The sequence below is a fragment of the Vicia villosa genome, linkage group LG7, assembly GCF_029867415.1.
Source record: "Vicia villosa cultivar HV-30 ecotype Madison, WI linkage group LG7, Vvil1.0, whole genome shotgun sequence".
Lineage (NCBI taxonomy): Eukaryota > Viridiplantae > Streptophyta > Magnoliopsida > Fabales > Fabaceae > Vicia > Vicia villosa.
This window is the reverse complement of record NC_081186.1, coordinates 91408315-91433504: the sequence shown is the minus strand read 5'-3', so window position 1 is coordinate 91433504 and position 25190 is coordinate 91408315. Positions and strand designations below refer to the sequence as shown.

The following is a 25190-nucleotide window of genomic DNA, read 5'->3' as shown; positions in this document are numbered from 1 at the left end:
GATATTCGCGGATATGGATAACATTAAACTTGTATTCATATTCATTAATAAACGGTTATTTAATATCTATTTATTTTATCTGCAGATATCTTTTAAACTATCTGTCCCATATCTATGATGAATTTTATTCGCGGATATCCGCATATATATGAATATTTTTGCCATAGTAAGAAACATGTGTGTTTGTGTTTTTAGTTGTGTGTGTTCTTTTATACGTTGGTATTTCTTGATTGAGTTGGGTATCTTTTGTATTTGATATCAAAGTATGTTCCTTTGCTTTTAGGGATTTCATTTTTGTTTGTACTTATTATATAGGTAAATTAACTTGACCTAGAGACTAGGGTAAAACAAGTCACGACAAGTTGTGATATTGATGCATCCTTAATTCTAATTTTGGTAGATTTGTTTGGTATGTGATGTTGATGGAAATCTTGTTATTTTGCATGGTCAGTTATCAATGTCTGTATATGGATGAGAAACACGTATGGGATTTGCTCTAATATTTAATTTGGATTCAAAATGTTAGAATCATATCTTCATCATCTCATCAGTAAAATTGATTGGATTTTAGTTTTAACAGACTTAAAAAATATGTAAATATTTTCATTGTTAAAATTAATTTAATAACAACTAATTATATAATACAGGTATGAATTAGTCATACTTTACGTTCACAATATAATAAACAAATAAATGAATGCATATAATTATATGGTCTATAATATGTTAGTCTAAACTTGAACATTTTTCAAATGAGAAAAAAATAATATTTTTTTTATGAGATGTATCAATTAGGAGGACTTATTAAATATGAGATAAGAGAATTAAATCTTGATCATTGATATCTACAATATAAGAAAGTTAGATGCTCTGGAAAAGACCTAACTGCCCCTTTGCTTTGTTAGAGAGCCACGTGGATACCTCCTCTGCATTTTTTTGCTTCTTGCTTTTGCTATCTATCTCTCATTCTTTTTCCTATCTATCTATCCCTCTTTCTCTCATTTTTGTTATCTCTTTCTCTCTCTCACGTCTCTGTTTTCCTTCCCCCTCTTTCTCTTCTTCTTCATTCACTCTCTTCTCCCTCTTTCTTTTCTTCCTCGAAACGAAAGGCTACAGTGGTGCGAACAGGGGAGAAGATGACGAAAGGCTAATTTGGCGACGATGTCGGATTCGTAACGAACATGTGTGGTTGGCCACTGTTTATGCAATTTGAAGGTAATGTTTTATACCTTCACTCCAAGTTGCTTCTGATATATTATGCTCTTCCTCTTCATCTTTTTTTCCAGATCCAACACTTTCGTGGCTTAGGTTTTCTAGATCCAACACTTTCGTGGCTTAGGGTTTGCGGATCCAATGCTTTCTGTTTCTTCTGTATAGGATGCAATAAGTGGTGGTGGTGGTTGCGTGCCTTCTCATGTCGACATATTTTTTTAGGTTTGATATTTCTGGCCTTTGTTACTCTGAAACGGGATATTTATTTTTGGTGTTGTTCTCACATTCTCTTACTCTTATGCAACCTATTATTGTTACAAGGTGAAAGGACATTGTTGTTATTTTCTTATTCCAATGATTATCGAGCAATACATGTGTCTCTGGTGAAGGTGTACTTAAAGGTTTGTATACAAACTGCTTAATCATGTACAATTATTGCATCTTTCACTTAACCATATGTTTGTTTGTTTTGATCTGTTAGGCGCATCTAGAAGATTTGGCTGAGAAATTTGCCAGGGAGAAAGTTCAAGTAAGCATTATTAAAATTGGTCGTGAATGGTCACAACATTCTGCCGGGTCTCACGTTTCCCGGCTGATAAGTTTTTTTCAAAATCTATCCAGCTACCCCTTGAACAAATCACCATGCTATCTGAGGTTTCAAATACCACTAACATTTGTAGTTTAAAATTATTAAACATGTTTTTATGTTAACTGCTCCTTATTTCTTAATGTTCTGCAGCCAACATTGTGTGTTAATGTTGCTACTACTAACCAAGTAATTGCTAATCCAAATGAATGGTACCACAAAGCATGCCACCAGTGCCTTCAGGTTGCAAAGAGCGACGCTCCATCTTACTTTTGCAGGGACGGACACCGAACTTAGACGTAGACATGGAGGTTAATTATGGTTATCATATTCCACTTTAAGTTTGCATTAGTACATTGCTCTCTAATTTGTATGTTTTGCAGGTTTAAGATAGTTATCGAAGTTGTGCATGAAGGAAATGCGGCGAACTTCGTGTTCTGGGACAATGAGGCTGCTGAACTTTTAAAAACAACTGCTGCACATCTTCGTGCAACCATGAAAGAGGTAACTAAAAGGTTCATGAAATTTCCACTTACAATTTTAACTTTCTGACTATGAGGTTCAACCATGAAAACATGAACCAACATGATTGTCATGTATCTTAAGGACGAGCAGCTTATTCACCAACATGAACCAACATGATTGGGTCAAATAGGTGTTAACGCGGGAGAATAGGTAAACGTCCTCTAATAAAGGCGTGTAACCGTATGCGTGTCTTTGGGTTTTATATCGATCATTATTTATCATCCTACATTGCACTCAGGCATATGTGCTAACAGTTACACTGGCATCACAAGTATGAACAAACTCATCCAAATACTAGCTTTTTTGTATTCAGCTTACTAATCAGGCCTATGATTTAAAGCTTCTATATATTCAGATTAGTGTTTGTACTTCTCAGACAAATTTAATAGTATTTCAGAATATTAATGGTATCATATATGGTTTTTGCCTATTTTTACTATACTAAATAATCAACGTGCACTGCTCTTACATCCCCTTCCTGTTTTCAGGTTGTTGCTGCGTATATGATGAGTCAAACTCTAAATGAGAAGGGATACAATGCATATGCCTTCTCCATTCCTTCAGGGAAGGAGTTTCTGTCCATACTTAGTCTTGCTGCTCCTGTATTTGTGACATTGATGTTGAAGGTTGAATAAAGTATTTTGATATATTTGTGGCTCTTTATCTCGAATAGTCTAACCTTTAAATATAAGTAATACAACGGAAAGTTCTGATTTTTAGGTGGCTTTCTACTATCTACTTATATATTTTGCTACAATGAGTACACATAAAATGGTTGCTTATCAAGTTAGTTTTTCTCTGAAATCTGGAAGTGAAATAGTGATGAGTTATTACGTTTAGCTTTTTAAATCTGGTTTTTTGTTCTATTTGTAGGTTAGCGATTGGTTCGTCACGGGTCAGTGTTTGTTTTGTTTGTATCACAGGAAATGTTTTTTCCTTTGGAGAATCGAGGGCTTTAACAGGTGCGGGAAAGTTTGGCTACTTAAAGATTCACCGGCGGGCTACAAAAAACTATTACCAATTTCATTACTTCAGGATAAGCCAATAGGAAAAAGAATTCATTTTCAGATTTTACAGATAATTACTTTCTCAGTGATACAGCAACTGATTTGGATAAGTCTTTCGTCATTGTTTGCCTTCAATGCCCGAATCAACCAAATAACCGCACATGTTAAACCATGTTGTGTGATAATGATGCAGGGCAGAACCGAGTCATACAACTGTTGTACCGAATGATCTCGGGGCTGAACAGGGTCATACAAATGTTATACTGAATGATGCAGGGGCAAAACCGAGTCCTACAGCTGATATACTGAACATTGTAGGTACTGGCTGAAGGCAAAACCGAGTCCTCAGATTCATGGAGGTTCTGGTGGAATTGATATATTTGCGATTCAGGCAGCGAAGTTGGGCAGATCGAGAGTAATTGTTGTTGCAGGTTCACTATTTCTTTTCATTTTATTGAGTTTTTTTACTCAGTTTCTGTGTGTTTAAGACTTGACAGTATTGATATTCGAAGCATAAATTTTATTCAAAATATTACTATGCAGGTGATGAAGAGAGGCTATCTTATTGCGAGAGTATGGGAAGCAATTGTTCCACAAAATATGCACCCTCAATAACCTTTTTTTTCTTCAACTGCTCTTCAAGGGTCATTGTGCTTAGATTAATCTGATTTTCTCTCCATGCCTCTATGCATATGGATTCTCTTGCACTCTGATGCTGGTCCAAGGATTGCTTCAGTGGCTGGAATCCTTAGGTGAAGAAAACAACAACCACCAATTTAGCTTCAGTATAAAACATAAGTTTAACTCTTTTAATGTTTCAATTTTTTACAGCACTTAGCTACATAGATTAGATGCTTTTTTTCATTTCAAGAGGGTGGCAAATTGATCCCTTTGGCCATTATGCTGTGCAGGCTTACTTATTGGAGTTGAAGTATGCCATAAAATTTCAAAACAATGGCTCTTTTGCTTAACATATTCTGAAAAACTAATTAATCATCAAGGTATATTTTCATACTGTGGATGCAGGTTGGCTTTGATTCATTTTGCTTTGATTCAATGAGCAAAGATGATCATATTTGGAATTGTGGTGAAGGGACTGATGGTTATGTTCATAACAGATTTAAACAAATTGCCGATGGTGTTGTTGGTTTGTCGAATCATGGAGGTGGAAACTGGTATCATTTCGGTCATGCAACAAAGGGAGTAATAGTCAGTGTAAAACTAATAGTTCGGAAAAAGTCGACCAATTGCTGATGGACAATTGCTGTAAGTATAATCTATTTTTTACTTTGTATACACATACCGTCAGTCTAAAGTACTTGAGATTTGGAGTCAATCTAATGTTGGTTTCAATAGTTTAAACACATTTTGCTTTCCTAACGTGATTCATAGCCCAAGTGATGATACCGCCAGTTTAAACATGCTTCGAATCTTCGGGACTGGTATTGCTGAACTTCCTTTAGTTCCAACAAGTAACAGTCATTATGGGAAGATGAGACATTACTGGATGCATGTCTCACTTGCATCGTACACTTTTCTTTATTTCAGTGAAACTTTGTGCTAAAATTTTGAGTGGTTTGCCGTGTATTGTGGTCACTTGCGGAAATAACTTGGTATTGCATTAATTATACTTATTTTGGTTTGGTAAAAAACATGTCTACTTCCAAACACTCTTCTCCTGCCTTAAAAGGCTACTGGCCTTTATGAAAGTAAAGAAAATTGTGGTACCGACGGCAGATGAAACAATTTCGGTTTATCAAAATTCTGATCTGATATAGCGGCATAACGCTGCTATAATTGCTATTTCGGTTTCACAATTGATTTTTAACAAATTTTGTGTTTAATAATTTTTCTTAACAATAGAAATTTTTTAAAATCTATACAATTATCTACCAGTTTATTTTTTTCTCAATAATATTTTATTTTATAATTTTTTTGATTTCTCATTACAAACTGGTGACATATCCAAGGTACACACCAGTACCCGTGCGGACGCACGGATTATTACAATAAATACGTATTTTTCATGTGAGTTATCCTAAATTATGTTTCTATTGATTTTTAACTAATTTTAATTTTAAATATTTATTCATCTCATTTATTAAACTTAATATTTTCAACTAATTTTAAATTTATATCATTATCTTTGAACATTTATTTTGTTTTGCTTTTCCACAATAAAACATATATCTTATTGATGTTGCATGAAATACTTCTCGATCTTAGAAGATATACATGATTTATCTGGTATACCCGGTCCAGGCCAAACCAGTACCAGTGCGGAGATAGCAAAATTATAAACCCTACATAATTTTGAATAATATATATTTTATAATACCAATTATACATCTGAAATGAATGAATGTGCGTCCCATACCAGAACCCGTGCAAACGCACGGGTTAGTTACTAGTTTGGTCTTGATGAATATTTATTGTCATTGCTTAAATGGGATCTTGATCCTCTCATGCTAAATGTCTCCTGCTCTCCATCCTGCTGCAATCCAAGCCTTTAAACTAATCTATATGCAAGAGAGAGAAAAAGGTCCAGAAGTCTAAACCAATAGTTTATTATCCAACGGTTAGATGTTGTGCAAGAGACATGGCATCAGCAAAACACAGGAGAGGATCTATTTCCGCTTGAATGTGACTTCATCAAGATCATTTATCACATCCAGTGGTCAAGTTTATAATAAATCACTACTACGAAAAAGGTATTTAACAAAGGTTGGAATAGGTATATAATCATACAGGTTCATGTGTTGTTATGTAGCGTATGTGTTGTTGTTTATGCGGTACTTTAAATTACGGTCCTATGACCGTTGTAGTAAATTGAAAAATGTGCCCCATATAACAACGATTAAGTCTAATAACTATTGTGATATTGTTGAATAAATGTCAACACTATCATACGAGAATTAACAATACACCATTTTTGAATTAATATCAAAATTAGTTGTATTAAGTACACAATTCTATTAAGTACATCAAAATATACGTAGAATGAATATCTAAGAATGAAAGAATAAATTTGAACAGCTCGAGGTAGGCAAATATTCTTTCCAACTTTCAAGAGAAGAGAAAGTGTATAGAATTAAAGAACCAATAATGAGCAAACTATGCGTGCATCTTTTGATTTTTAAACTTTGAGAAGAAGATGAAGAATCACAAGAAACAATATAGTTTGTTATTTCAGTCTCAAGCAAACTATGTTGTACTCCCTCTGTCCCAAATTATAAGAGAAAATTACTTTTTAGATTCATTGAATAATTAATGTATTTGGTCTATATAAAGACCGGATACATTAATTCTTCAATGAATCTAAAAAGTGATTTTCTCTTATAATTTGGGACGGAGGGAGTATATCTTACATTCACTCAATAGATAGCTAAGCCAAATCTTTGGATCATATTTCATTCTCAATATTGTATTATGTAGCTCAATTAATATGTGTTAACGTTAGTTGAGTTAAACAAGTGTAATCTACTTGTCCATCATTCCAACTTTAACGAAAATATTTATTTAAATTTATGCATTAATGTAAACAAGAGGTTGATATCCATAAATCAACAATTGTATAATATAAATTAATTAACTTTTTAATTAAAAATTAATCAATTTTTAATTATATTTAATTAATCAGTCGGTCAATGCTCTTAATTTGATAAATAATTAATATAATTAAATATAAATATATATGTTTATATAATAATTGTTAAAGACATAATAATTAAATATAAAATATTTTAAGATAAATATATAAAACAAGTTACAACAAGTGGTGATATTGATGCATACTGATACTACATTCTAGTTTTTGTAGCTTTGTTTGGTATGTAATGTTGATGTTCAACTAATGGAAATCTCACAACTTTACATGGTCATTTATCAATGTCTATTATGTTGGATGAGAAACACGAATGTGAAAAAAGAAAAATGATTAGAGATTTGAATCTCTCATATTCAATTTGAATTCAAAGTGTTGGAATCGTCTTCATCATCTCATCGATAAAATTCATTGGATTTTAGTTTAACAACTTAAAAAATGAGCTATGCTATATGTCCCGGAAAGATTTCTCCCGAAATTTTACGAATACACTTTTATATTATATTTTTGTGGATTACTTTTTTTTAATAATTTTTTGGTTAGATACTTTCTAATATAACTACGATTAAATAGAATAGAAAGAATAAGAAATGAATACATGTTTTATAAAGATGAAATCCACCTCACTTTATTTGCTAAAGCTAAATCACTTTAACTCATCTCTAATGAGCATTTTAAATATTGGTGCATTTGAAAGTCACACTTGTTCTTCAAATGTTTGTTTTGATATGCATTCAGTCTTATAAGAATGGATAGTAGAGATCAAACATCATTTTGAAAACAGGTGTTAGTTAATTAAAAATAATACAAATGGTGCATGCATAGAGTACATTCGCGAGAAATTCGTGAAATGCTTTTTTGTGATATTAAGTATTTTTCTTTAAAAAATATATAAATAGTTTTGGTAAATATATCTTAATTGTTAGTTGTGAAAATATACAATATATTTGTATTAATGATTAGAGATAATTGGTTAGAGTGTTAAATATGATAAGGAGTTGGTTATGGTTGTTAAATGTGAATAATTAACTCTAATAATTAATACAATATATTTTTTTGGAGTTTGGAGGGGAGGGGAGGGGAGAGAAAGACTTCCGAAAACGAATTTTTAAAAAAATATAGAAAAATATTTGACATTTTTTAAATAAATGATTTTGTTTAGAATGATAAAAGAGTCATCATCCTTACAAATTTTTTAATTTTCAAAATAGTATAACAACCTAAAAGATATTTGGAAAATTTATGCAAGCCCTCTAAAACCCCCCTTCAATACAATTTTTTAGTTCCCCCATTTTATAGGGTTTTTGGTATTATGAATAAAACCAAACCCTCCAAAACCCTCCTACCCAAAATCTTTTTATTCTTTTCACTCAATTCTTCCTATTTTCTAAAGTCATCCCCTTCCATTCCCTTCAAACTCCCAAACATAGCCTAAATGTAGTGACACTATGATGTATACAAGTGAGAGCGTAAATCTACTGCAAAGGAATGAAAATTCATAATTGAGTAGTAAGAAGATCTTGTTGCATACACCGTGAGTGCTTTATATATGTTTTTTCATGCATTTAGCCTCATTAGATATGGTATTATATGTCTAAGGAGATGTGTTCTTTCGCTGCTTCTCAAGTCCATTATCATCTTCAACGAGAAGCTTTTAGCTTTATAGAAGTTACGTGCATCATCAAATTTTCCATTGGAGCTGAAGGTTCAAGCTTCAGAGAAGCTTTCGCAAGTGCAAAGTAAGATATCCTCATCAGAGTTCAGAGAACGATCCTGAACCTCCTTCACAAGGAGTGCACCATGAAGTGGAAAACTCACAAATAACGTTAAATCTCATGACATTTTTAGGTACTTCCAACACTTTTGCCCCGAAACTATCAATTAAGCTTAAAGAAAATAATTTTTTGTTGTGGAATCAACAAGTATATGATTTAATTCTTTCACACAAACTCCACAAAGTGGTTGTTAACCCTCAAATTCCATCAATGTTCAAAATTGAGAGTGATTGCATTGCTAACATAATCTCTAAAGGGTATGAGTCTTGGATAGTGCAAGATCATATCTTTTTCACATGGTTGTTATAAACAATTTCAAAAGTTGTATTACCTCATGTACTGTCATGCAAGTATGCATATGAGTTGTGGGATAAGGTGCATAAACATTTCAATTTATAGATGAAAGCTCGTGTTCATCAGCTCATGGCATAATTAAATATGAGAAAGAAAGGAACCAAAACAATATCTGAGTATGTGTTTACTGCTTGTGCAATTGCTTACTCACTCATGGTCATTGGTGATCCAATATATGAGCGTGACCAATTTGATTCCAAACTTCAGGAATTACCTGAAGAATACAATCCTTTTATAATGATGGAGTACGGAAAAACTGAACCAATGAACGTCTATGATGTAGAAGCTCTATTGTATGTGCAAGAAGCTCAGTTGGATAAGTATCGTTAACAACATCTAGCGCCACATCTAATGTTTCTCAACTGGTTCTTACAACAAACTCTGGTCAAAATGGAAGTTATGGTGGTTACCACCAATATTTTTGTGGAAGAGGAAACCCAATTCGAGGAAGAGGGTGTGGTAAACAACAACACTCCACATGAAATTGTCCAACTTGTCAATTGTGCAACAAGTATGGTCATGTTGTAGTGGGCTGCTGACATAGATTTAGTGAGTTCTTTGAACCTGCTTCATCCAAGCCACAAGCTTAAGCATAAACTTCAAATAGCCTTAATACTGCACAGGAGGAGCCAATACTCAAGAAGGAAACCCTGCACCAACAACTACATATCTAGCTCAATAAGATCACCTACAAATACCTCAAATGCTTGAATCTCAAGCATGGTTTGCTGACTCAGGTGCATCTCACCATATTACCTCTAACAATTCGAATTTACAATATATTTAGTTTTGTATAGGTCCAAATAAAGTAGTTGTTGGCAATGTACATAGTTTAAAAGTTCAATCTATTCGAAACTTTCATTTTAAGTCTAATCCTGGGTCATCATCCATGTTAAAACTAGTTGACTTATTCCATGTTCTGAATAGTACTAGAAATATCATATATGTGTGCAAGTTTTCTAAAGATAGTCATGTGTATTTTGAATTTCACCTAAACATGTGCTTTGTGAAATCTCAGGAATCTAATTAGGATTTGCTTGAAAGATTCCAAGATGAAAGTGGAGTATACTGCTTCAATAATATGACCATGGAATCTTCAAGATGCAAATCGAGTCCTAGGCCAAAGGCCTTAAATCTTGTGGTCTCTAATGTAGTAATTCAAATAAGAAATCCCTTAGTGATCAAGTAGTTGCAATACCTGAAAATAAGATGGACATGTGGCATGCAAGATTAGGTCATGCTCATCCTAAGACAATTTATATAATTCTACAACTATGTAATATGTCAGTAAATAATAAAAATCCTCACGTTTTCTACAAACTTAATAAAACGATATTGATAGTACATATAATAACACAACATAGTTGTACACTTCATTTAACCTTCATTTAAAAATAATTTCAACAAATTAAAAAATTATAGTAAAATAAACTAAACTAATTCAAACCAAAAGCAAAATATAATAACACAACATAAAACAATATCGATAGTACATATAATTACACAACATAGTTGTACACTTAATAAAACGATACCGGTAGTAATAAAAATCTATTACAAACTTAATAAAACGATATCGATAGTACATATAATAACACAACATAGTTGTACACTTCATTTAACCTTCATTTAAAAATAATTTGAACAAATTAAAAAATTATAGTAAAATAAGCTAAACTAATTCAAACCAAAAACAAAATAATAGAACATAATAATTAAAATAAAGTTCGAATAATTAAGTATACCTAAATTAAAAGATATAGTACAAAAAAATAAACAATCAATACACTTAATTAAATAACAAAAAGCAAATTTGAGTTGAACTACGACAAAAATATGATGAAGTGTGGTTGAAAGAAAAACTATAAGGGAGGGACAAAACTTAGAAATTTGTATGTTTGTAATAAAAACACATTATTCTTTTTTGTGATTGGGAAATGTAAGTTAAGTTTTGATATTTACATATTAATTTTTCTTAATGGTCAATTTGATGTAACTGGACGAATTTATAAAATCGATTTTGTTTCTATAGTTCAAATGATTTTGAACGGTTCAATTCGATTTTTTTGATTCTACTCCAACTTTAACCTAGTAACGATTTTAAAAAGTTAATCCAACCGAATTTATCTCTAGTTCACAGTTCAATCGGCCGGTTCGATCCAATTTTTAAAATATCGCAGGAAACAAACACCACACACCACACAATATGAAAATTTGGTTTTGTCTCGAGTATTTAAAATAAACTACTTCAAATTAAATATCAAAATTTAAATTTATCATGTAAATGATGCATAATTTTGGAAATTGTTTTTAATAACCAAGTTTAAAAAAAAATATAACGAATTCATATTTCAAACCCTAATAATCATGTTTGGAGATGTTTTACACGTAGGAGTCATTCCTCATGGTGCTTCCTATTTTTTTTTTTTAAAATTCAGTTACCTGCGAATTTACTATTACCCGCGGATTTACATGCAGACCAAACATTAAAATATTCTGCAGGTAAATTCACAGATAACACTAAATACACATGTAACTAAAAAATGTTAAAAAAAAAAAAAATAGAAGGCGCCATGTGGAATGACGCCTACTTATAAAACACCTCAAATATGGTTATGGGAGGTAGGGCTGTTATTGGACTTCTGGATCCGAGAACCGGACCGGAAACCAGACCGGTGGAACCGGACCAATGGATCGGCCAAAATGTTACTCGGTCTGGGAATGGATAATTTTTTTATCCGATACCAAAAATGGATACTATATTGAATATTTATTGGATACTTTTGTCGGATATCCGAAGTAACGATTCGGTCAAAAAAAATGGTCCATCACTGTTTCGGTCCGGTCCGGCTTTACCCGATTACTATTTCGGTCCGGTTCTCGGGATAACGAATATCTGGACCAGATCGGACTGATAACAACCCTAATTGGAGGTCATTTTCTTAAAATATGAGTTAGTTATGTATTTTTTTTTTAAATTCAGTTATTAAAAAAAAATCTTCCATAATTTTATTAGTAAAATAGATAAATAAATTAAAAAGTAAAACAAAATAAAATAAAATAGTCGTAGGTAACGTCGGCTTAGTTTATTTCAAAACAAAAAATTAAGAGCTAGACTTGAAAAATCAGAAAAAAATTGTAAACAGTTCTCTATTTTTGGTTCCTCTGAATCCGATTTCGTTCTGGGTCATTTTCTTTCTGGTTATCGCACTTTCTTTCTTTTTTTTTTTTTTTTTTTTAATTTCAATTTTGATGGATAATAAAGGTAAAGCTACCAAAACCCTAGCTACATCTTTGCAAAACCTAAATTTGAATCCCCAATCCAAATTCAAATCCAAGTCCTCCATTGCAGTAATCAACCATCCTCAATTTCCCGGTAATTTTCTTCATCACAAGCTTTCAATTTTCAAAAACCCTCATTTTGGGGCTTTTGTTTTTGGTTGATGATTTCGTGTTTTTTTTCTTCAGCTTGCACTGTAGGTTATGTATTAGAATTTAGAATGAACAGATTATGCTAAAAATTGGGAAGATTGGTTTGAATTTGGAATCTGAATAGGATGATTGAAGTTTGTTTTTTTTTCTTCTAAGGAGATACTAGGTGTGTGGTAATTCTAACTTATGGGGGGTTTATGTGATTTACATTATCTCATTGGTTTAAATTTTGAGTTTGTTTGGATAAAAAACTTAATTAAGGGTTTATGATATAAGTGCTTATCATGTAATTGTATGTAAAAGCTGTTTTTATAACTGATAGAATCAAATCAAACTAGTTTCGTATAATGTATAAGCTGTTTATGTAAGCTATTATCTTGAGAGATTATGGAAGTAAGCTAAAAATAATTTATAAGCGGTTTCAACCCGTAGATTATGTGGTAAGGGGAGTAGTTAAGATGGAGAGAAGTCAAACAACTAGAGGTAGAGGAAGACTTAGAAAAATTATAAGATAAGTTATTAAGAAAGATCTCGAGATTAACGATTTGGATAGAAGTATGTTCATGGATAGAACATTATGGCAGAAGGTTTATCCTTGTAGCCGACTCCACTAAGTGAGTTAAAGCTTGGTTGCTGCTGCTGCTGTTGTTGTTCTTGTTGTTGTTGTTGTTGTTGTTGTTGTTTTTGTTGTTGTTGTTGTTGTTGTTATGCAACAGAAGATGGGATTAAGTAATTCTTTGAGAAATTTGTTGTGCAGGATTTCTATCTAAGAAAAAGCCTCAAAGTCTAGTCAACCTTTGCATTGGAGTTATTGGAAGACATTTGGAGGATATTATTGAAGATTTGGATGAGATTGCTATTGGCTTGCCGGGTGATATTAAGGTAGTTTGGTAGAGAGTGATATATCTTTCTTCAAATCTTTTATTAGGTCATTTATACACCTAAAGAGAAAATCCTTAATTAAGTTCATGCCGGTTGAAGATCTAACCTTTAATGACAGTTAGCAGTGACAGCTATTGCTAGACGAAGAAAGTTACTGAATGATGATGTCCTGATTGCGTTAGCTGATGCTTCCTGGGAAATCCTTGATGTCTCTGGTTCAGATGTTTCGGATATTGGCTTGATAAAAGCAACTAAAGTATGTAGATCCATTAAAGCTTTGGACATAAGGTAGATAATTATAACTTTTTGTTTTAAAATAACAAAGCAAGGACTATGCCATCATTTTAATGCAAAAGAAGATTCTTCATGTTTGAGAAGAAGATTTCCTTAAAAAAATATGTTTAGAATAAGATAAATTGTCATTTTCCACCCGCATAATTTAATCTTTTGAAGCTTGACGTATATTAAAATTTCTTTAACTGTTCTTACAATAAGCACTATTTTTAATCTTAAGCTTATGTGATGTTACAAGAACATGATATTATTCTGTTTGAAATATATCAATAGTATATTTGAAAGTAGGTGATCAACACATATATAGGTTTCTTCTTTGGTCTTCCATTATACTTTTTAGTTTTACTTCTATTAGATGTGATGATTATTAATTTTCTTTACTTTGATTCTGACCAGTCAACAACGTTTCATGGGGTTAGCCTATTGTGATTTGTGTCTAGTTTTCTAGCATATATTTATAGTTTCTAGTGTGTTTTTATATTATATTTCTTTCTTTCAGAATCACTTGATATATTGAGACTATTTGCAGCCGGTGCACTAAAATTACTGCAATTGGTATATCTGAAATTGTGAAGCACTGCCATTCATTGGAGACATTGAGATGCGGGTACTTAAATTACTTTTACCCCTTATCCCCTTATCGCTATGTTGCTTTTGAAGTGTATTTCATTTGTCATTTAGGACTTAATTTGTAAAATGAAAATTTTGCTTACAATGGATTATTTTAGTACCATGTTGACATTGCAGTTGCATCTTCATTCTTTTGTAGTTAGGATATATAAAATAAGTTCACTTATAAATATGTCAAACTATACCTACTCTTCATTATTTATGATGGCAAAATTTGTCTTTCGCATTTGGTTTTATCATGATGGTAATATGTTCTCTGAAACTTTGGGAAATTATTCACTTTATATATTTATCCTTTTCTAAAAAAAGTACATAAGTAAATTAACAAAGTGGAAAATTCAAGTTTGAAATTCAAGTTTTCGTTTCCCCCCTCCTAATAAAGGTAGTTTCCTACTATATCATATAATGTTTTTGTTTTCACTCACAGTAACCGCATTGGCTAAAAAATTGTTTTAACTTAGGATTACAAACCTCATAACAGGTAATGAACCATAATTAATATTGCAGAGGGTGTCCAAGGAGTGACAACACAGCACGGAGATGTTTAAGTATATTTAAACCAAGGCTAGAGTATGTGGAAGAGGATTCTTGGGAGGAGCTTGATACTAATGAAATTGCTAGTGGTGCACAATCACTCAGGTGGCTAGTATGGGTATGAAGTTAAAATCTATCTGGATTATGGTATCTTGTAAATTTGTAATTGAATGTCGATATTCGTCCTTTCAGAAATGATTTTTTTTGGTATAATCTGATGTTGAACAAATGATTTGTGTTAATTTAATCTTATAATATTATGTTTTTGCAGCCAAACATTGATAACTATTCTTTAGAGGACTTTTCTTCCGAGTGCCCGCGTATCATAGTAAATCCTAAGCCATCTCCGTTTGGGTTTATGGGAACTCAGGTTCCTTTTGAAGCATTTCAAGATACCATATTAGATGATGCAATTGTCAAAGAGATTGATCCCAAGACGTGGACAATGCATGGGATTGCAAATAGGCGCATCTGTCCACCTTCTTCAAGCTCAACTGAATTATCAGTTGCTGAAAAATTCAGACTTGCCTTTGAGGAAAGAGACAACCGGTTAGCTCCGAAGCGAGCTAAAAATGCCCGGCAACATCAGCGTCGGGCAGCGCGGGACATGCTGTTGATGAGCACAAGAGCCAAGGCAATGGTCTTGGCATCGCAAGTAAGCAAGTCTCTACATAATTGAAACTCTTCTCATAAAATTATAAAATGATGTTAGGGTCATTTTAAAATGTACTATGAACTTTTGTATATATTTGACGAAGTTTATGAAAGGAACACTGATATATCTCCCTCAGCAACCTGGTCAATCTTATATCTCCTAAATGCTTTAGTTAAAATTTATTGATATATGATTGATGAGAATAAAGACATTGTTTGGCATTAAGGCACACCATTGAAGAGAAGAAGATATGGAAGAAGCAAGCTCCAATTGGATGGTTACTATTGTATTCTTGTTTCATATCATTGTCACATAATTGTGTACAACAATGAATATTTATTTCATCTATAGCTTTGATATGTTTATTTTTGGGAGGATACATTTCCTAACCTGAATCCATTATCTCTTAAAATCTTTCCAGCTATATGACTATTGCACAAAATGACATTCTCTTATAAAGGATGGTTATGGTTTTCTCCAGATTCTTGGGATGATATGTTTTCCATTGTTGCATACATGTGAGATTCTTGCTTTTCGATCCGATCTAGTCTTGCTACGTGGTGGTAAACAAAAACACCTCTCTTATTTATAACCCTTCCTTAGAACAAGCAAATCTATAAGATGATATCGTGTCGTCTTTATTCTTGTTTCTAACTTCGAAGCCAAAATCGATAAAACCATATCTACAATGTCAAATTCTATACAATCCTTTGGCTTCTAATATTTGAAGATATTATATTTGATGAAACTACTCATATGAAGTAACCTGAAAGTGATTAAAAAGATAAAATGAATGAAACCATGCTATAGCAGATTTCATAAACAATTTGATTGCCAACTTTTTTTATTTTATCGCATATCATTGAGCCTTTTTTAGTATTTTAAAAGCTCATCACAACTCCAATGCAAAAGAAGAATCATCGTATACTACTCAGTATAGTCTATCTATACAAAAATAAATTTAGGATAAACATTCTCATGCTCCATTATTATCCACATATCAATATTGGATAAACAATACAAGAAATATTAATACAACAGGCTCATAGCAATATTTTATAGATGAAATGAAAAGGAAGTTTAAATGGAATCATTTAAATATTAGTATTTAGTACCATCAAATTTAGGGTGTTAAAATAAATGGATGGGATGAATTTGAATCATAATTGATGAATCAAAGTAATTCATTAGCCAATTATCAATCTACTAACTTTTTAAAACTCAATCCAACCCTTGCAATGAGAACAGGGGTTTACTATTTTCATCCTTAGATGTCCGTCCACCACCATGAAAAGTCATGGCTGTCCCTAACGTCTGGAGATGCATCTCCGACGTATATGTTTTACTCATTTTTAGCACAAATTGTTGAGTCACTCTTATTTTGCGAAAATTTATGTGTGTTTAGAGATGCATCTTCAGACGTATGAAAGATTTTTTAAAATTTTCGAAAGTGTAGAATGCACACATAAGGGTGGAAAGAACAACCCTCTAAAAATAAAGTTGATCAAATCTATCGTTACCATTTGTAAATAGATATGGATGTACAATTAGTCCAATCCCTTAAAGGAGTGTATATCAATTTTTTTTCAGACTTTTTGTAAATTGTTTTGACCTATCCATTTTTGTGCAAATGTTGTGTTGTTTAGTTTCTATCATTAGTGATGGTTGTTGTTTTCTAGGGTTAGTAATTGTGATGGTTGTCGTCCTTTAGGGTTATTAAGACTTTTGAGTAGCTATTAATGGGTTATTAAGACTTTTGAGTAGCTATTAATTTTAGCTATTGAAGGATTTTATCGGACTATTTGTTTCAAAGTGAGAAAACAATATTTCTTTTTGCATCGACCATTATTTGGTTGTTTTTCCAACAAAGTGGTATGTAAAGTTTCAGTTGACTCATTTTGTGCAGTTGACTCATTTTGTGCATTTTAAATAGAGAAAAATCAAGAGTGGTAGATATTTAAAATCAACTCTACTAATTACATACTTTAAAAAACTTTCATAGAAGATAGGTTATATATAACAAAGAGTTGTATGATCATACAAATGGAAAAAATTCTAAATTATATTATAAGTATGATGTCGACTAAATAAGATGAGTAAACGGACCGTTGCTATAAATGGACAAAACTTAGATTTTAGTGTATATTCACGTGTTGAAGTTGGAGTCAATGTTAAAAAATATGGAATAAATTAAAAGAGTTGTATTACCCTAAGAACATGTTAAATAAAATATGTTTGATTTAGAAATTGCTTATTACGAATATAAATGTGGATACTTAAAGACAAAGCATATGAGTGTGTTTCTCAATACTGTACATTAGTTGATAACGTTAGATAATGAATTGTACGTTTTATAACTCCCAAATTCCTTATCTAATAACTAGAAAGTTTTTGTTGTGACACTTACTAGCTCAATGTCAAATGAGAAGTAGGTAATGTGAATAGTTAAAGATAACATGTTAAATGAAAAAGCTAGAAGAAAAGAGTGTGGTTTAATTTCTACTCCTAATCATTATAAAGCTTTAGTTTGAGTCGAGGAGAGGAAAGGGTGGGGAAGGTAAACACAATTTTTTTAGAAGTATGAAGTTTGAGACTCATTGTAAAAGTCAAGAACTAGAATAAAAATCATGTTGCAATTGCGTCAAGGTATGATTCATTAAAGGATATTGCATGTTCCTTTAATGAGAACATTTCAAGTAAAGATATGAAGGCAATGAAAGAGAGGGAGGGGAGGGGAGAAAAGGTAAACGAAAAATTTTTAGAAATGTGAAATCAGAGAATCACAACAAGTTGTGACAAAATGAGATACATATTGTTGGTTTTTTTTAAAGAGAATATTCAAGGGGAAAATAGTGTTCTGCTCTATTCTGTTATGTTCCATACCGCTCTATTATATTTCGTTCCGCTTTGTTCTGTTACGTTAGTTTTAAATTATCCAAACAATTTCTAAGACTTAGGATGTAAATAAGCAAGACTATCTGACATGAGTCTATGGTCTAAATTGACAATTAGTCATAATTGTTAATTTAATTTATCTAATAATTCACATGTACGCTTAACAAGATATCCCAATTATATCCAATATCTTCATCAATAAAGTAGTTTGAGATTCATAAAAAGTTAATCACCTGCTTTCATTATGTTAGTTAGAGCCTTATAAACCACCTTATACATTTATCCCACTAATAAAATCCATTTAAACTTAGAAAGGGATTGGAGATTGTCAACTTTTAGAATCAAGATAATGAAAATGCAACTATTGATATATCAAGTGTCAGTATGAATCTCATATTAAATAAAAAATTTGATGTCGAATACTTTATAAGTGAAAAAACACTTATACATAATTCCTTACAATTTTGGGTTAAGATACAACGTCCAACTCATTTTATGTGATTGTTTAAAGTCCAATGTAATGATTCTCGGATCCTCTCATGATCCCAGAGTGGTATTAGAGTCCGATTTTCGATTGAGACTCCTTGTATCGAAAATCTTTCTAACCAAAGTGTTAAAATGGTGTTTCGTTGAGATGAAGAAACAACAATACAAGTAAATATGGATGAACCCGAGAATTTAAACTTTGAACAATCACATAAATTTGAATGTAATGAACCCTCAATTCCTCCTGCCAAAAACATTTAATGAAATATACGAACAATATAAATTAGGCCATTTTTAAAATAAACAATATAATAAAAATGACAACACAAGTAGCAGCATAACACATAAACAAATCAGAATGTGGAAGAGAACTTTACTCGGCGCCGTCGGCGCAATCCACCACACACGTTCTTTATCAACTCGCGGCGGAGCCACCATATCCTCCGCCGTAGACTCTATGATTCTCCGCTCCCTCAAGGATCATTACATGGAAGTAGCCAAAATGAACATGCCACCAGTACTCTCTCTTAATCTCAATAATTTGAATCTTTCTCTTTGTTAGGGTTTAGGGTTTAACTGCTTCTATGTTGAATTCGCATGTTAATGGCAGAAAGTGAGTCCTCCATCATCCTTCACCATTGTGAAGGGAGCACTTGATTCAGAAGGTCCAGTTTTGAAGCGGAATCACGGCGATGAGGAGGTTAGCATTTACGTGATGCGGTTGGCGAATGTCGATGACGAACAAAGCGGTGCTATGGATCAGTTGTTTGTTCATGTTGATGTATCGAAACCTGGACAGAAGGAATCGTTGAATTTTCTTTGTGCTTTGTATGAAGATGCTCTTGGGATTCACTCTGTTTCTATGAGACCTAAGCTTCAACAATCTGATGGATACATTCTTGCTCCTACTGAATATGCTGGTCCTGTTTTTGAGTATGTTTTCTCAATCTTTTACCTGTTTTGAATTGATGAGAAAATAGGGTTTTACTCTGCTAATATCCATTTTTTGTTTTGGTATGTGTCTAGTGCATTTGTTTGATAGTGAAATTGATAATCCTGTTATAGGGTATTTTAGTTGGAGTGTGTTGCAATCTAAGGTTCTTGCTCCCACTAACTATGCTGGTCCTGTTTTTGAGTATGGTTCTTCAATATCTTCTCTATTATGAATTGATGATAAACTAGGGTTTTAATCTGGTGATATCAATTTTTTTTGTTTTGGTGTGTGTTAAGTATGTTTGTTTGATAGTGAAATATATGATCCTGTTATAGGGTATTTTAGATGGAGTGTGTAGCAATTTAAGGTGAAAACATATGAATGAAAATGGAGAACTAATTGGGGAGAATGTTTTTAGATATGTTAGATGAGTAGAGAATATTTTCTATATGGTTTGAAGTAGCTGAGTTTTGGGATTTGAACGAATGGAGTTGAAGTACAATTTCCATCCAATAATCACTTTTCCGCTTTTGTAATTCGGGTTTAGGTTTATGTTGATTCTAGGGGAGTTAAATGTAAATGGAGAACTTTAGTTGGGAAGAATGGTGTTGGATATGTTTGATGAGTAGAGAATATTTTCTTGATGGTTCTGGATATGAAAGTTGATCCATGTAGCCGACTCCACTTAGCGAGATAAGGCTTGGTTGTTGTTGTTGCTGTTTGGTATTGAAGTAGCTGAGTTTGAAATTTGAAGAATGGAGTTGAAGTAGAATTTCCCTCCATTAACCACCTTTCTTCTTTTGTAATTTGAGCTTAGGCATATGTTGATTCTAGGGGAAATTGCATACACCTACCTTAAGATATGCTGAAACGACAATCCCCTCCATTCTGCGAAAGACATTGATCTCCTTTCAATCACGCACACATACCCTTTGCAAAGGATGAATGCATGATTTAAGAATATCTAAGTCTGAGATGAGTTCAATTTTCCCTTCATGCTTATAGTCTTCTATTGTAACAACACAATAAAAGACAAGGGTGTGTGTGTACCAAACACACATGATATTGTAGTGCCTATAGTAGATTAATGACATTGATCTCCCTTCAATAATGCACATGATTTAAGAATATCTAAGTCGAGATGAGTTCAATTTCCCCTTCATGCTAATAGTCTTCTATTGTAACAACCCAATAAAAGACAAGGGTGTGTGTACAACAAATGATATTGTAGGGCCTATAGATTCAATCCATTCCTGCATCCTATCATAGTGATAGTTTTACGGTATCATGTTGTCCTTTATTTAAATTATAAGTATAAAAGTTAGCCTTTTAGCCCGTGCTTAGGTCCCGTTTACTTCTTATGCTTATTTTCTCACTTCAACTAACAAACAGAGAGGATTTACATTCAATATTTACTAACCATTATCTATCACAGCTTTTGAAAATAGATCTAGTCATTTCTAAAAATTTGAAAAATACCAAAACACTCTTTTTTTTATGAAAATGCATTCTTCCTATTTTGTTTTCCATATTCTCTCTATCACTATTATTCAATCCATGTGTTTTCCATCTCCTTCTTAGCAATTTAAAATGAGCATAAATTTTAGAAACAAAAACATTTTCAGAAAATAAACCGGGCCTTAATTCGCCAACCCTCCACAAGCTCTCTATATAAAATATCTTGTACCCATTTTCTGCATCTTTTAATCAATTCATATGCTACCTTCGGAGTATGCTCTCTACCTATTCTATGCCTATGATATGACCCTTACTCCTCACCCATGGATTTTTAACGAATAATCCCAAAATAACAATGACAACTTTTATCGGAAAATATTGTGATTGTGTTCTTTCATTTTTTTTTACGGGAACTTACTGTGAGTTCTTAATTACTGTCAATGTGAATACTTCACTTATAAAATCGCCGAATCCTGTTTTGCATTAACAAGTAGGTCTTATGTTGGATAATATGAACATCCTCGCTACTTCTGAATTGCATAGTTTGTCATAAACAATATATACTTCTGATTTCTATTATAAATTGCAATGTTTTAGTGGGAAATTAGGAAGTCTGTGGGCACTTTTTGACATACCTTGTGTAAATTGACAGAGAATTAGATGAAAAGATGAGAGATGCATTTCACAATTACATAGCGGAGCGAGGCATAGACGATAGCCTCTTTAAATTTCTTCAAGCATGGCTATATGTGAAGCAACATCGAAACTTAATGCGTTGGTTCAAGACAGCGGGCTTGTTCATTGATGGGAAGAAGCCTGCTACAGGTGCTTAATCCTCTTGTCAAACTCATGTATGTATTTTGCATGAGATCATTCAGTGTACAAGTTATGTATTCCAAACTTGTTAAATTTTGCTCATCTTTTTTTCTACTTCAATATATTCTTTTGATAATACTTAATTTTATAGGAACTACTAATTAAGGGTGTTTGTTAGTTTTCTAGAAAACTTGATTTTAGAATCTTAGATCATCATATTTTGTATGATTGATTTATAAAGATGATACATGTTAAAGAAACTGTTTCTTAAACTATAATTGGTGAGTATATTTAGTTACATACTCTGGTCAGGAAAATCTATTAAAGAGACATTCACAAATGTTAAATTACTCATCTTACAGATTTTTTTTTTTTCAATATACATGATTAGGCAATTGAACTCAAGTATGGTTAATGAGAAGCAGTTGATTGGCCAAATTATTTAAGAAAACTCAAACTAGTTATAGATACTTTAGTTAGATGAGACTCTTTGAACCTTGTCTGTCTAACACAATTTCAAATTTTAGACTCATCAGAACATGATTCTTTTAAAATATTTTTTTACAAACTATGTGTTACTTTAAAGAGAAAATGGGTCATGCACTGACAGTGTAAAATATTTTTACACTGTCAACCAATCACCACCATGCATCCAATTAAACAATTCTTTTATTTTAAAAAAACTTTAATGACACTGCACATTCATGACTCCCTATTGGATGGCAGTGTAAAATTATTTTACACTGTCAGTGCACTACCTTTTAACTCTACTTTAAAAACAAATTTAAATGTTTCACTATAAAATATGTCAATCAGTCATCATCTATAAGAGATTAAAATAACATTTCCAAAAAAATTATATTTATTATTCTTACGGTGGTTTTGTCTTTTTGAAAAATGTGTTTCATTGTATCGAAAAGTTAATATTGTAAAAAAATTACCATTCTCGATTCAAAGTAGTTTGTGACCTTTTAATGTACCAATTTGCCCGTTTGAAATTAAGGGGTTAAAGAGTGCAAAACTCAAACATGTGGATCCGATCTATCTTTCTAATGTCAATGTACGAATGAACCGGTCTCAAATATGCTGACTATTGCGTCTAGGTAGTATCCGCTTTAAGTGGAGCGAAACACTGTGAGGCATGGCGAAGGGGAGGCAGGGTGGACGGAGATTTTCTAGGGTTAGAGCTCGTTGGGATCATGTGGGGGGGAAACGGCTTCCTCCGAATCGCCCGTCGACATCATTTTTCTTCACGTCCTTTCCGGAGAAGATGATGGCAAGGGATCTGTATGATGTGTTTAAGGATTATGGTGTGGTAGATGAGGTTATAATCCCAGGGAGAAGGGATAAGTCTGGCAAGAAGTTCGGTTTTGTTCGTTTTTTGAAGTTGTGGATGCAGTCAATCTAGCGGTGAAGCTTGATAATATCTTCATTGGCAAACATAAACTTTTTGTCAATCTTCCTCGCTTTCAGAGGGGAAATGAGGTGAGACAAAGTTTGAAGGCCAAGGAGACTGAAGCTGAGGGTGTTCCATCCAGGAGGATCCATAACGTGGCAATGGAGGGAACTAGTGAAGTGCAACGTGTGTCCCATGATAGATCCTTCGCGGCGGTGACTCGTAATAATGCGGGCTCAATTTTACCTCGCCATCAGTACCTGGAATACGTTTGTGATACGACCATGGTGGTTCAAAGATTCAACAGAGCCTTTGTTGGGAAGGTTAGAGAGGTGGGAATGACTTACAACATTCAAGATCTGTTTGATATGGAAGGATTCTTTGGGGTGAAAGTAACAACCCTAAGAGCGAACTTGTGTCTTTTGGAGGATAGGGAGGAGGGCGCAGTGGGGAAATTACTGGAAAATGACAGAACTTGGGTGGATAGGTGGTTTGTGGAAATCAAGAAATGGGATCAAGAGGTATACGACGGAGATAGGGTAGTGTGGGTGAGATTGTTTGGGCTCCCTTGTCTTTTTTGGAACAATCCCTTCTTCGAGTTTATTTCAAAACCAGTTGGTGTGTTCATAAGGCCAGATGCAGATACCTTGGATCAATCACGTTTGGATGTGGCACGGTTTTTGATCCGAACTCGGTGCGCAGCTGGGATTGATGAGACTTTCAACGTGAAACTCAATGGAGCACCTGTGAGACTGAAGATGGTAGAAGATGCTCAGGGTCCGATTAGGGTTTTATCTTCATCTTTTGGATGTTCTTCTTCTGAATCCGAAGAGGTTTCTTCTGATTTAGAGATTGATGGGGGTGGTTCGGAGGGTGGTGACCAGGCTAATACGGCGGAGCCGGAGCTTGGAGTGGAAGAGACTTCCGGTGAGGTGGCCGTGACTGTCGCGGCAGAAGGGGACAGAGGAGGAGATTGCATGGATATGGAGTCTGACTGTTTGGTGAGCAAAAAGGTAAATGGGGTTTTACCAACTTTGGTGTTGGATCAGGTGACAACGATGGTACATGAGGCGGCAGAAAACCTGGACAAAGAGGATATGGACAAAAGGGGTGAAAAGGTTGTGACGTCTACCGAGGTTGTTGAGGTTGTTATTCCCGATATCTGGGAGGAGGGTCCCACGGCGTTGACTTACCAGAATTCAAAACCTTCAAATTCATGGCCTCTTATTCAAGTGCCAAATAAAAGAAGTGACGTGGATTTTAATTTCAAATCTCATTCTTTGGAGGTGGGCCCAATTGTTGTTTCCTCCTTGGGCCATCAGATTGAAACGGGTAAAGCCCAAATTGAAGAGTCTTGTTACAGAAAGAACCGTTTGCACACCTTCGAGGATGTTAGAGATTTTTCTTTCTCAAGTTCGAGGGCAGCATCAGAGAATTCTTTGGTGGGGGCCCCTTCATCAATTTCTTATATTCCTTCCCCAGTGACAAAAAAAAAGACAACATGAGATCTATGGTTCAACAGGAGCATTATCTTCTTCTTCATCTAGTTCTGATGCTTGTTCGGCAGAGACGGATTCACTTGCTGGAAAGGTTTTTTCTCCAACTCCGATTGCCATTAGGAATTCTTTCCTCCCTTTGCGTAAATCAAAATCGGCGGTGGGGGAAGGTTATGTGGGCAGAAAGATTAATAGTAGTGCAGTGGTAGCGATGCAGGC

The 25190-nt window shown here is 33.4% G+C and overlaps 2 protein-coding genes and 1 long non-coding RNA gene across 11 annotated transcripts; all 3 read left to right on the top strand.

The window, feature by feature from the left end:
* The first annotated feature begins 984 nt into the window (after nucleotides 1-984).
* On the top strand, nucleotides 985-6541 carry LOC131617820 (uncharacterized). 9 transcript variants are annotated; one of them, XR_009288693.1, is made up of 11 exons: nucleotides 985-1215; nucleotides 1378-1434; nucleotides 1534-1613; nucleotides 1694-1866; nucleotides 1952-2109; nucleotides 2182-2302; nucleotides 2812-2949; nucleotides 3044-3761; nucleotides 3874-4082; nucleotides 4162-4261; nucleotides 4357-6541. It is a non-coding gene; the product is annotated as an uncharacterized LOC131617820 (long non-coding RNA). The 9 variants fall into 9 exon arrangements; XR_009288690.1 differs by having other exon boundaries at nucleotides 1309-1434; XR_009288691.1 differs by having other exon boundaries at nucleotides 1287-1434.
* Nucleotides 6542-12206: 5665 nt separating this feature from the next.
* Nucleotides 12207-15849, top strand: LOC131615802 (uncharacterized). Its single transcript, XM_058886962.1, has 6 exons — nucleotides 12207-12439; nucleotides 13253-13377; nucleotides 13496-13665; nucleotides 14201-14278; nucleotides 14809-14953; nucleotides 15107-15849. Exons 1-6 carry the CDS (start codon nucleotides 12316-12318, stop codon nucleotides 15512-15514), a joined length of 1050 nt encoding a protein of 349 aa, XP_058742945.1. The 5' UTR covers nucleotides 12207-12315; the 3' UTR covers nucleotides 15515-15849.
* A 3328-nt stretch (nucleotides 15850-19177) lies between these two features.
* LOC131615801 (mitochondrial acidic protein mam33) lies at nucleotides 19178-22238 on the top strand. Its single transcript, XM_058886961.1, has 3 exons — nucleotides 19178-19388; nucleotides 19482-19804; nucleotides 21916-22238. The coding sequence occupies exons 1-3, from the start codon at nucleotides 19230-19232 to the stop codon at nucleotides 22094-22096; spliced, it is 663 nt and encodes a 220-aa protein (XP_058742944.1). The 5' UTR covers nucleotides 19178-19229; the 3' UTR covers nucleotides 22097-22238.
* The last annotated feature ends 2952 nt before the right edge of the window (nucleotides 22239-25190 follow it).

What these genes read in the sequence shown, in the direction of transcription:
- LOC131615802 (XM_058886962.1), top strand. Translation starts at nt 12,316, where the DNA reads ATGGATAATAAAGGTAAAGCTACCAAAACCCTAGCTACATCTTTGCAA. An exon ending in ATTAAAGCTTTGGACATAAG is followed by an intron (nt 13,666 to 14,200) that starts GTAGATAATTAT and finishes GACTATTTGCAG; the next exon opens with CCGGTGCACTAAAATTACTG. An exon ending in TTGGAGACATTGAGATGCGG is followed by an intron (nt 14,279 to 14,808) that starts GTACTTAAATTA and finishes TTAATATTGCAG; the next exon opens with AGGGTGTCCAAGGAGTGACA.
- LOC131615801 (XM_058886961.1), top strand. Translation starts at nt 19,230, where the DNA reads ATGTGGAAGAGAACTTTACTCGGCGCCGTCGGCGCAATCCACCACACA. An exon ending in CCAAAATGAACATGCCACCA is followed by an intron (nt 19,389 to 19,481) that starts GTACTCTCTCTT and finishes TGTTAATGGCAG; the next exon opens with AAAGTGAGTCCTCCATCATC. An exon ending in TATGCTGGTCCTGTTTTTGA is followed by an intron (nt 19,805 to 21,915) that starts GTATGTTTTCTC and finishes GTAAATTGACAG; the next exon opens with AGAATTAGATGAAAAGATGA.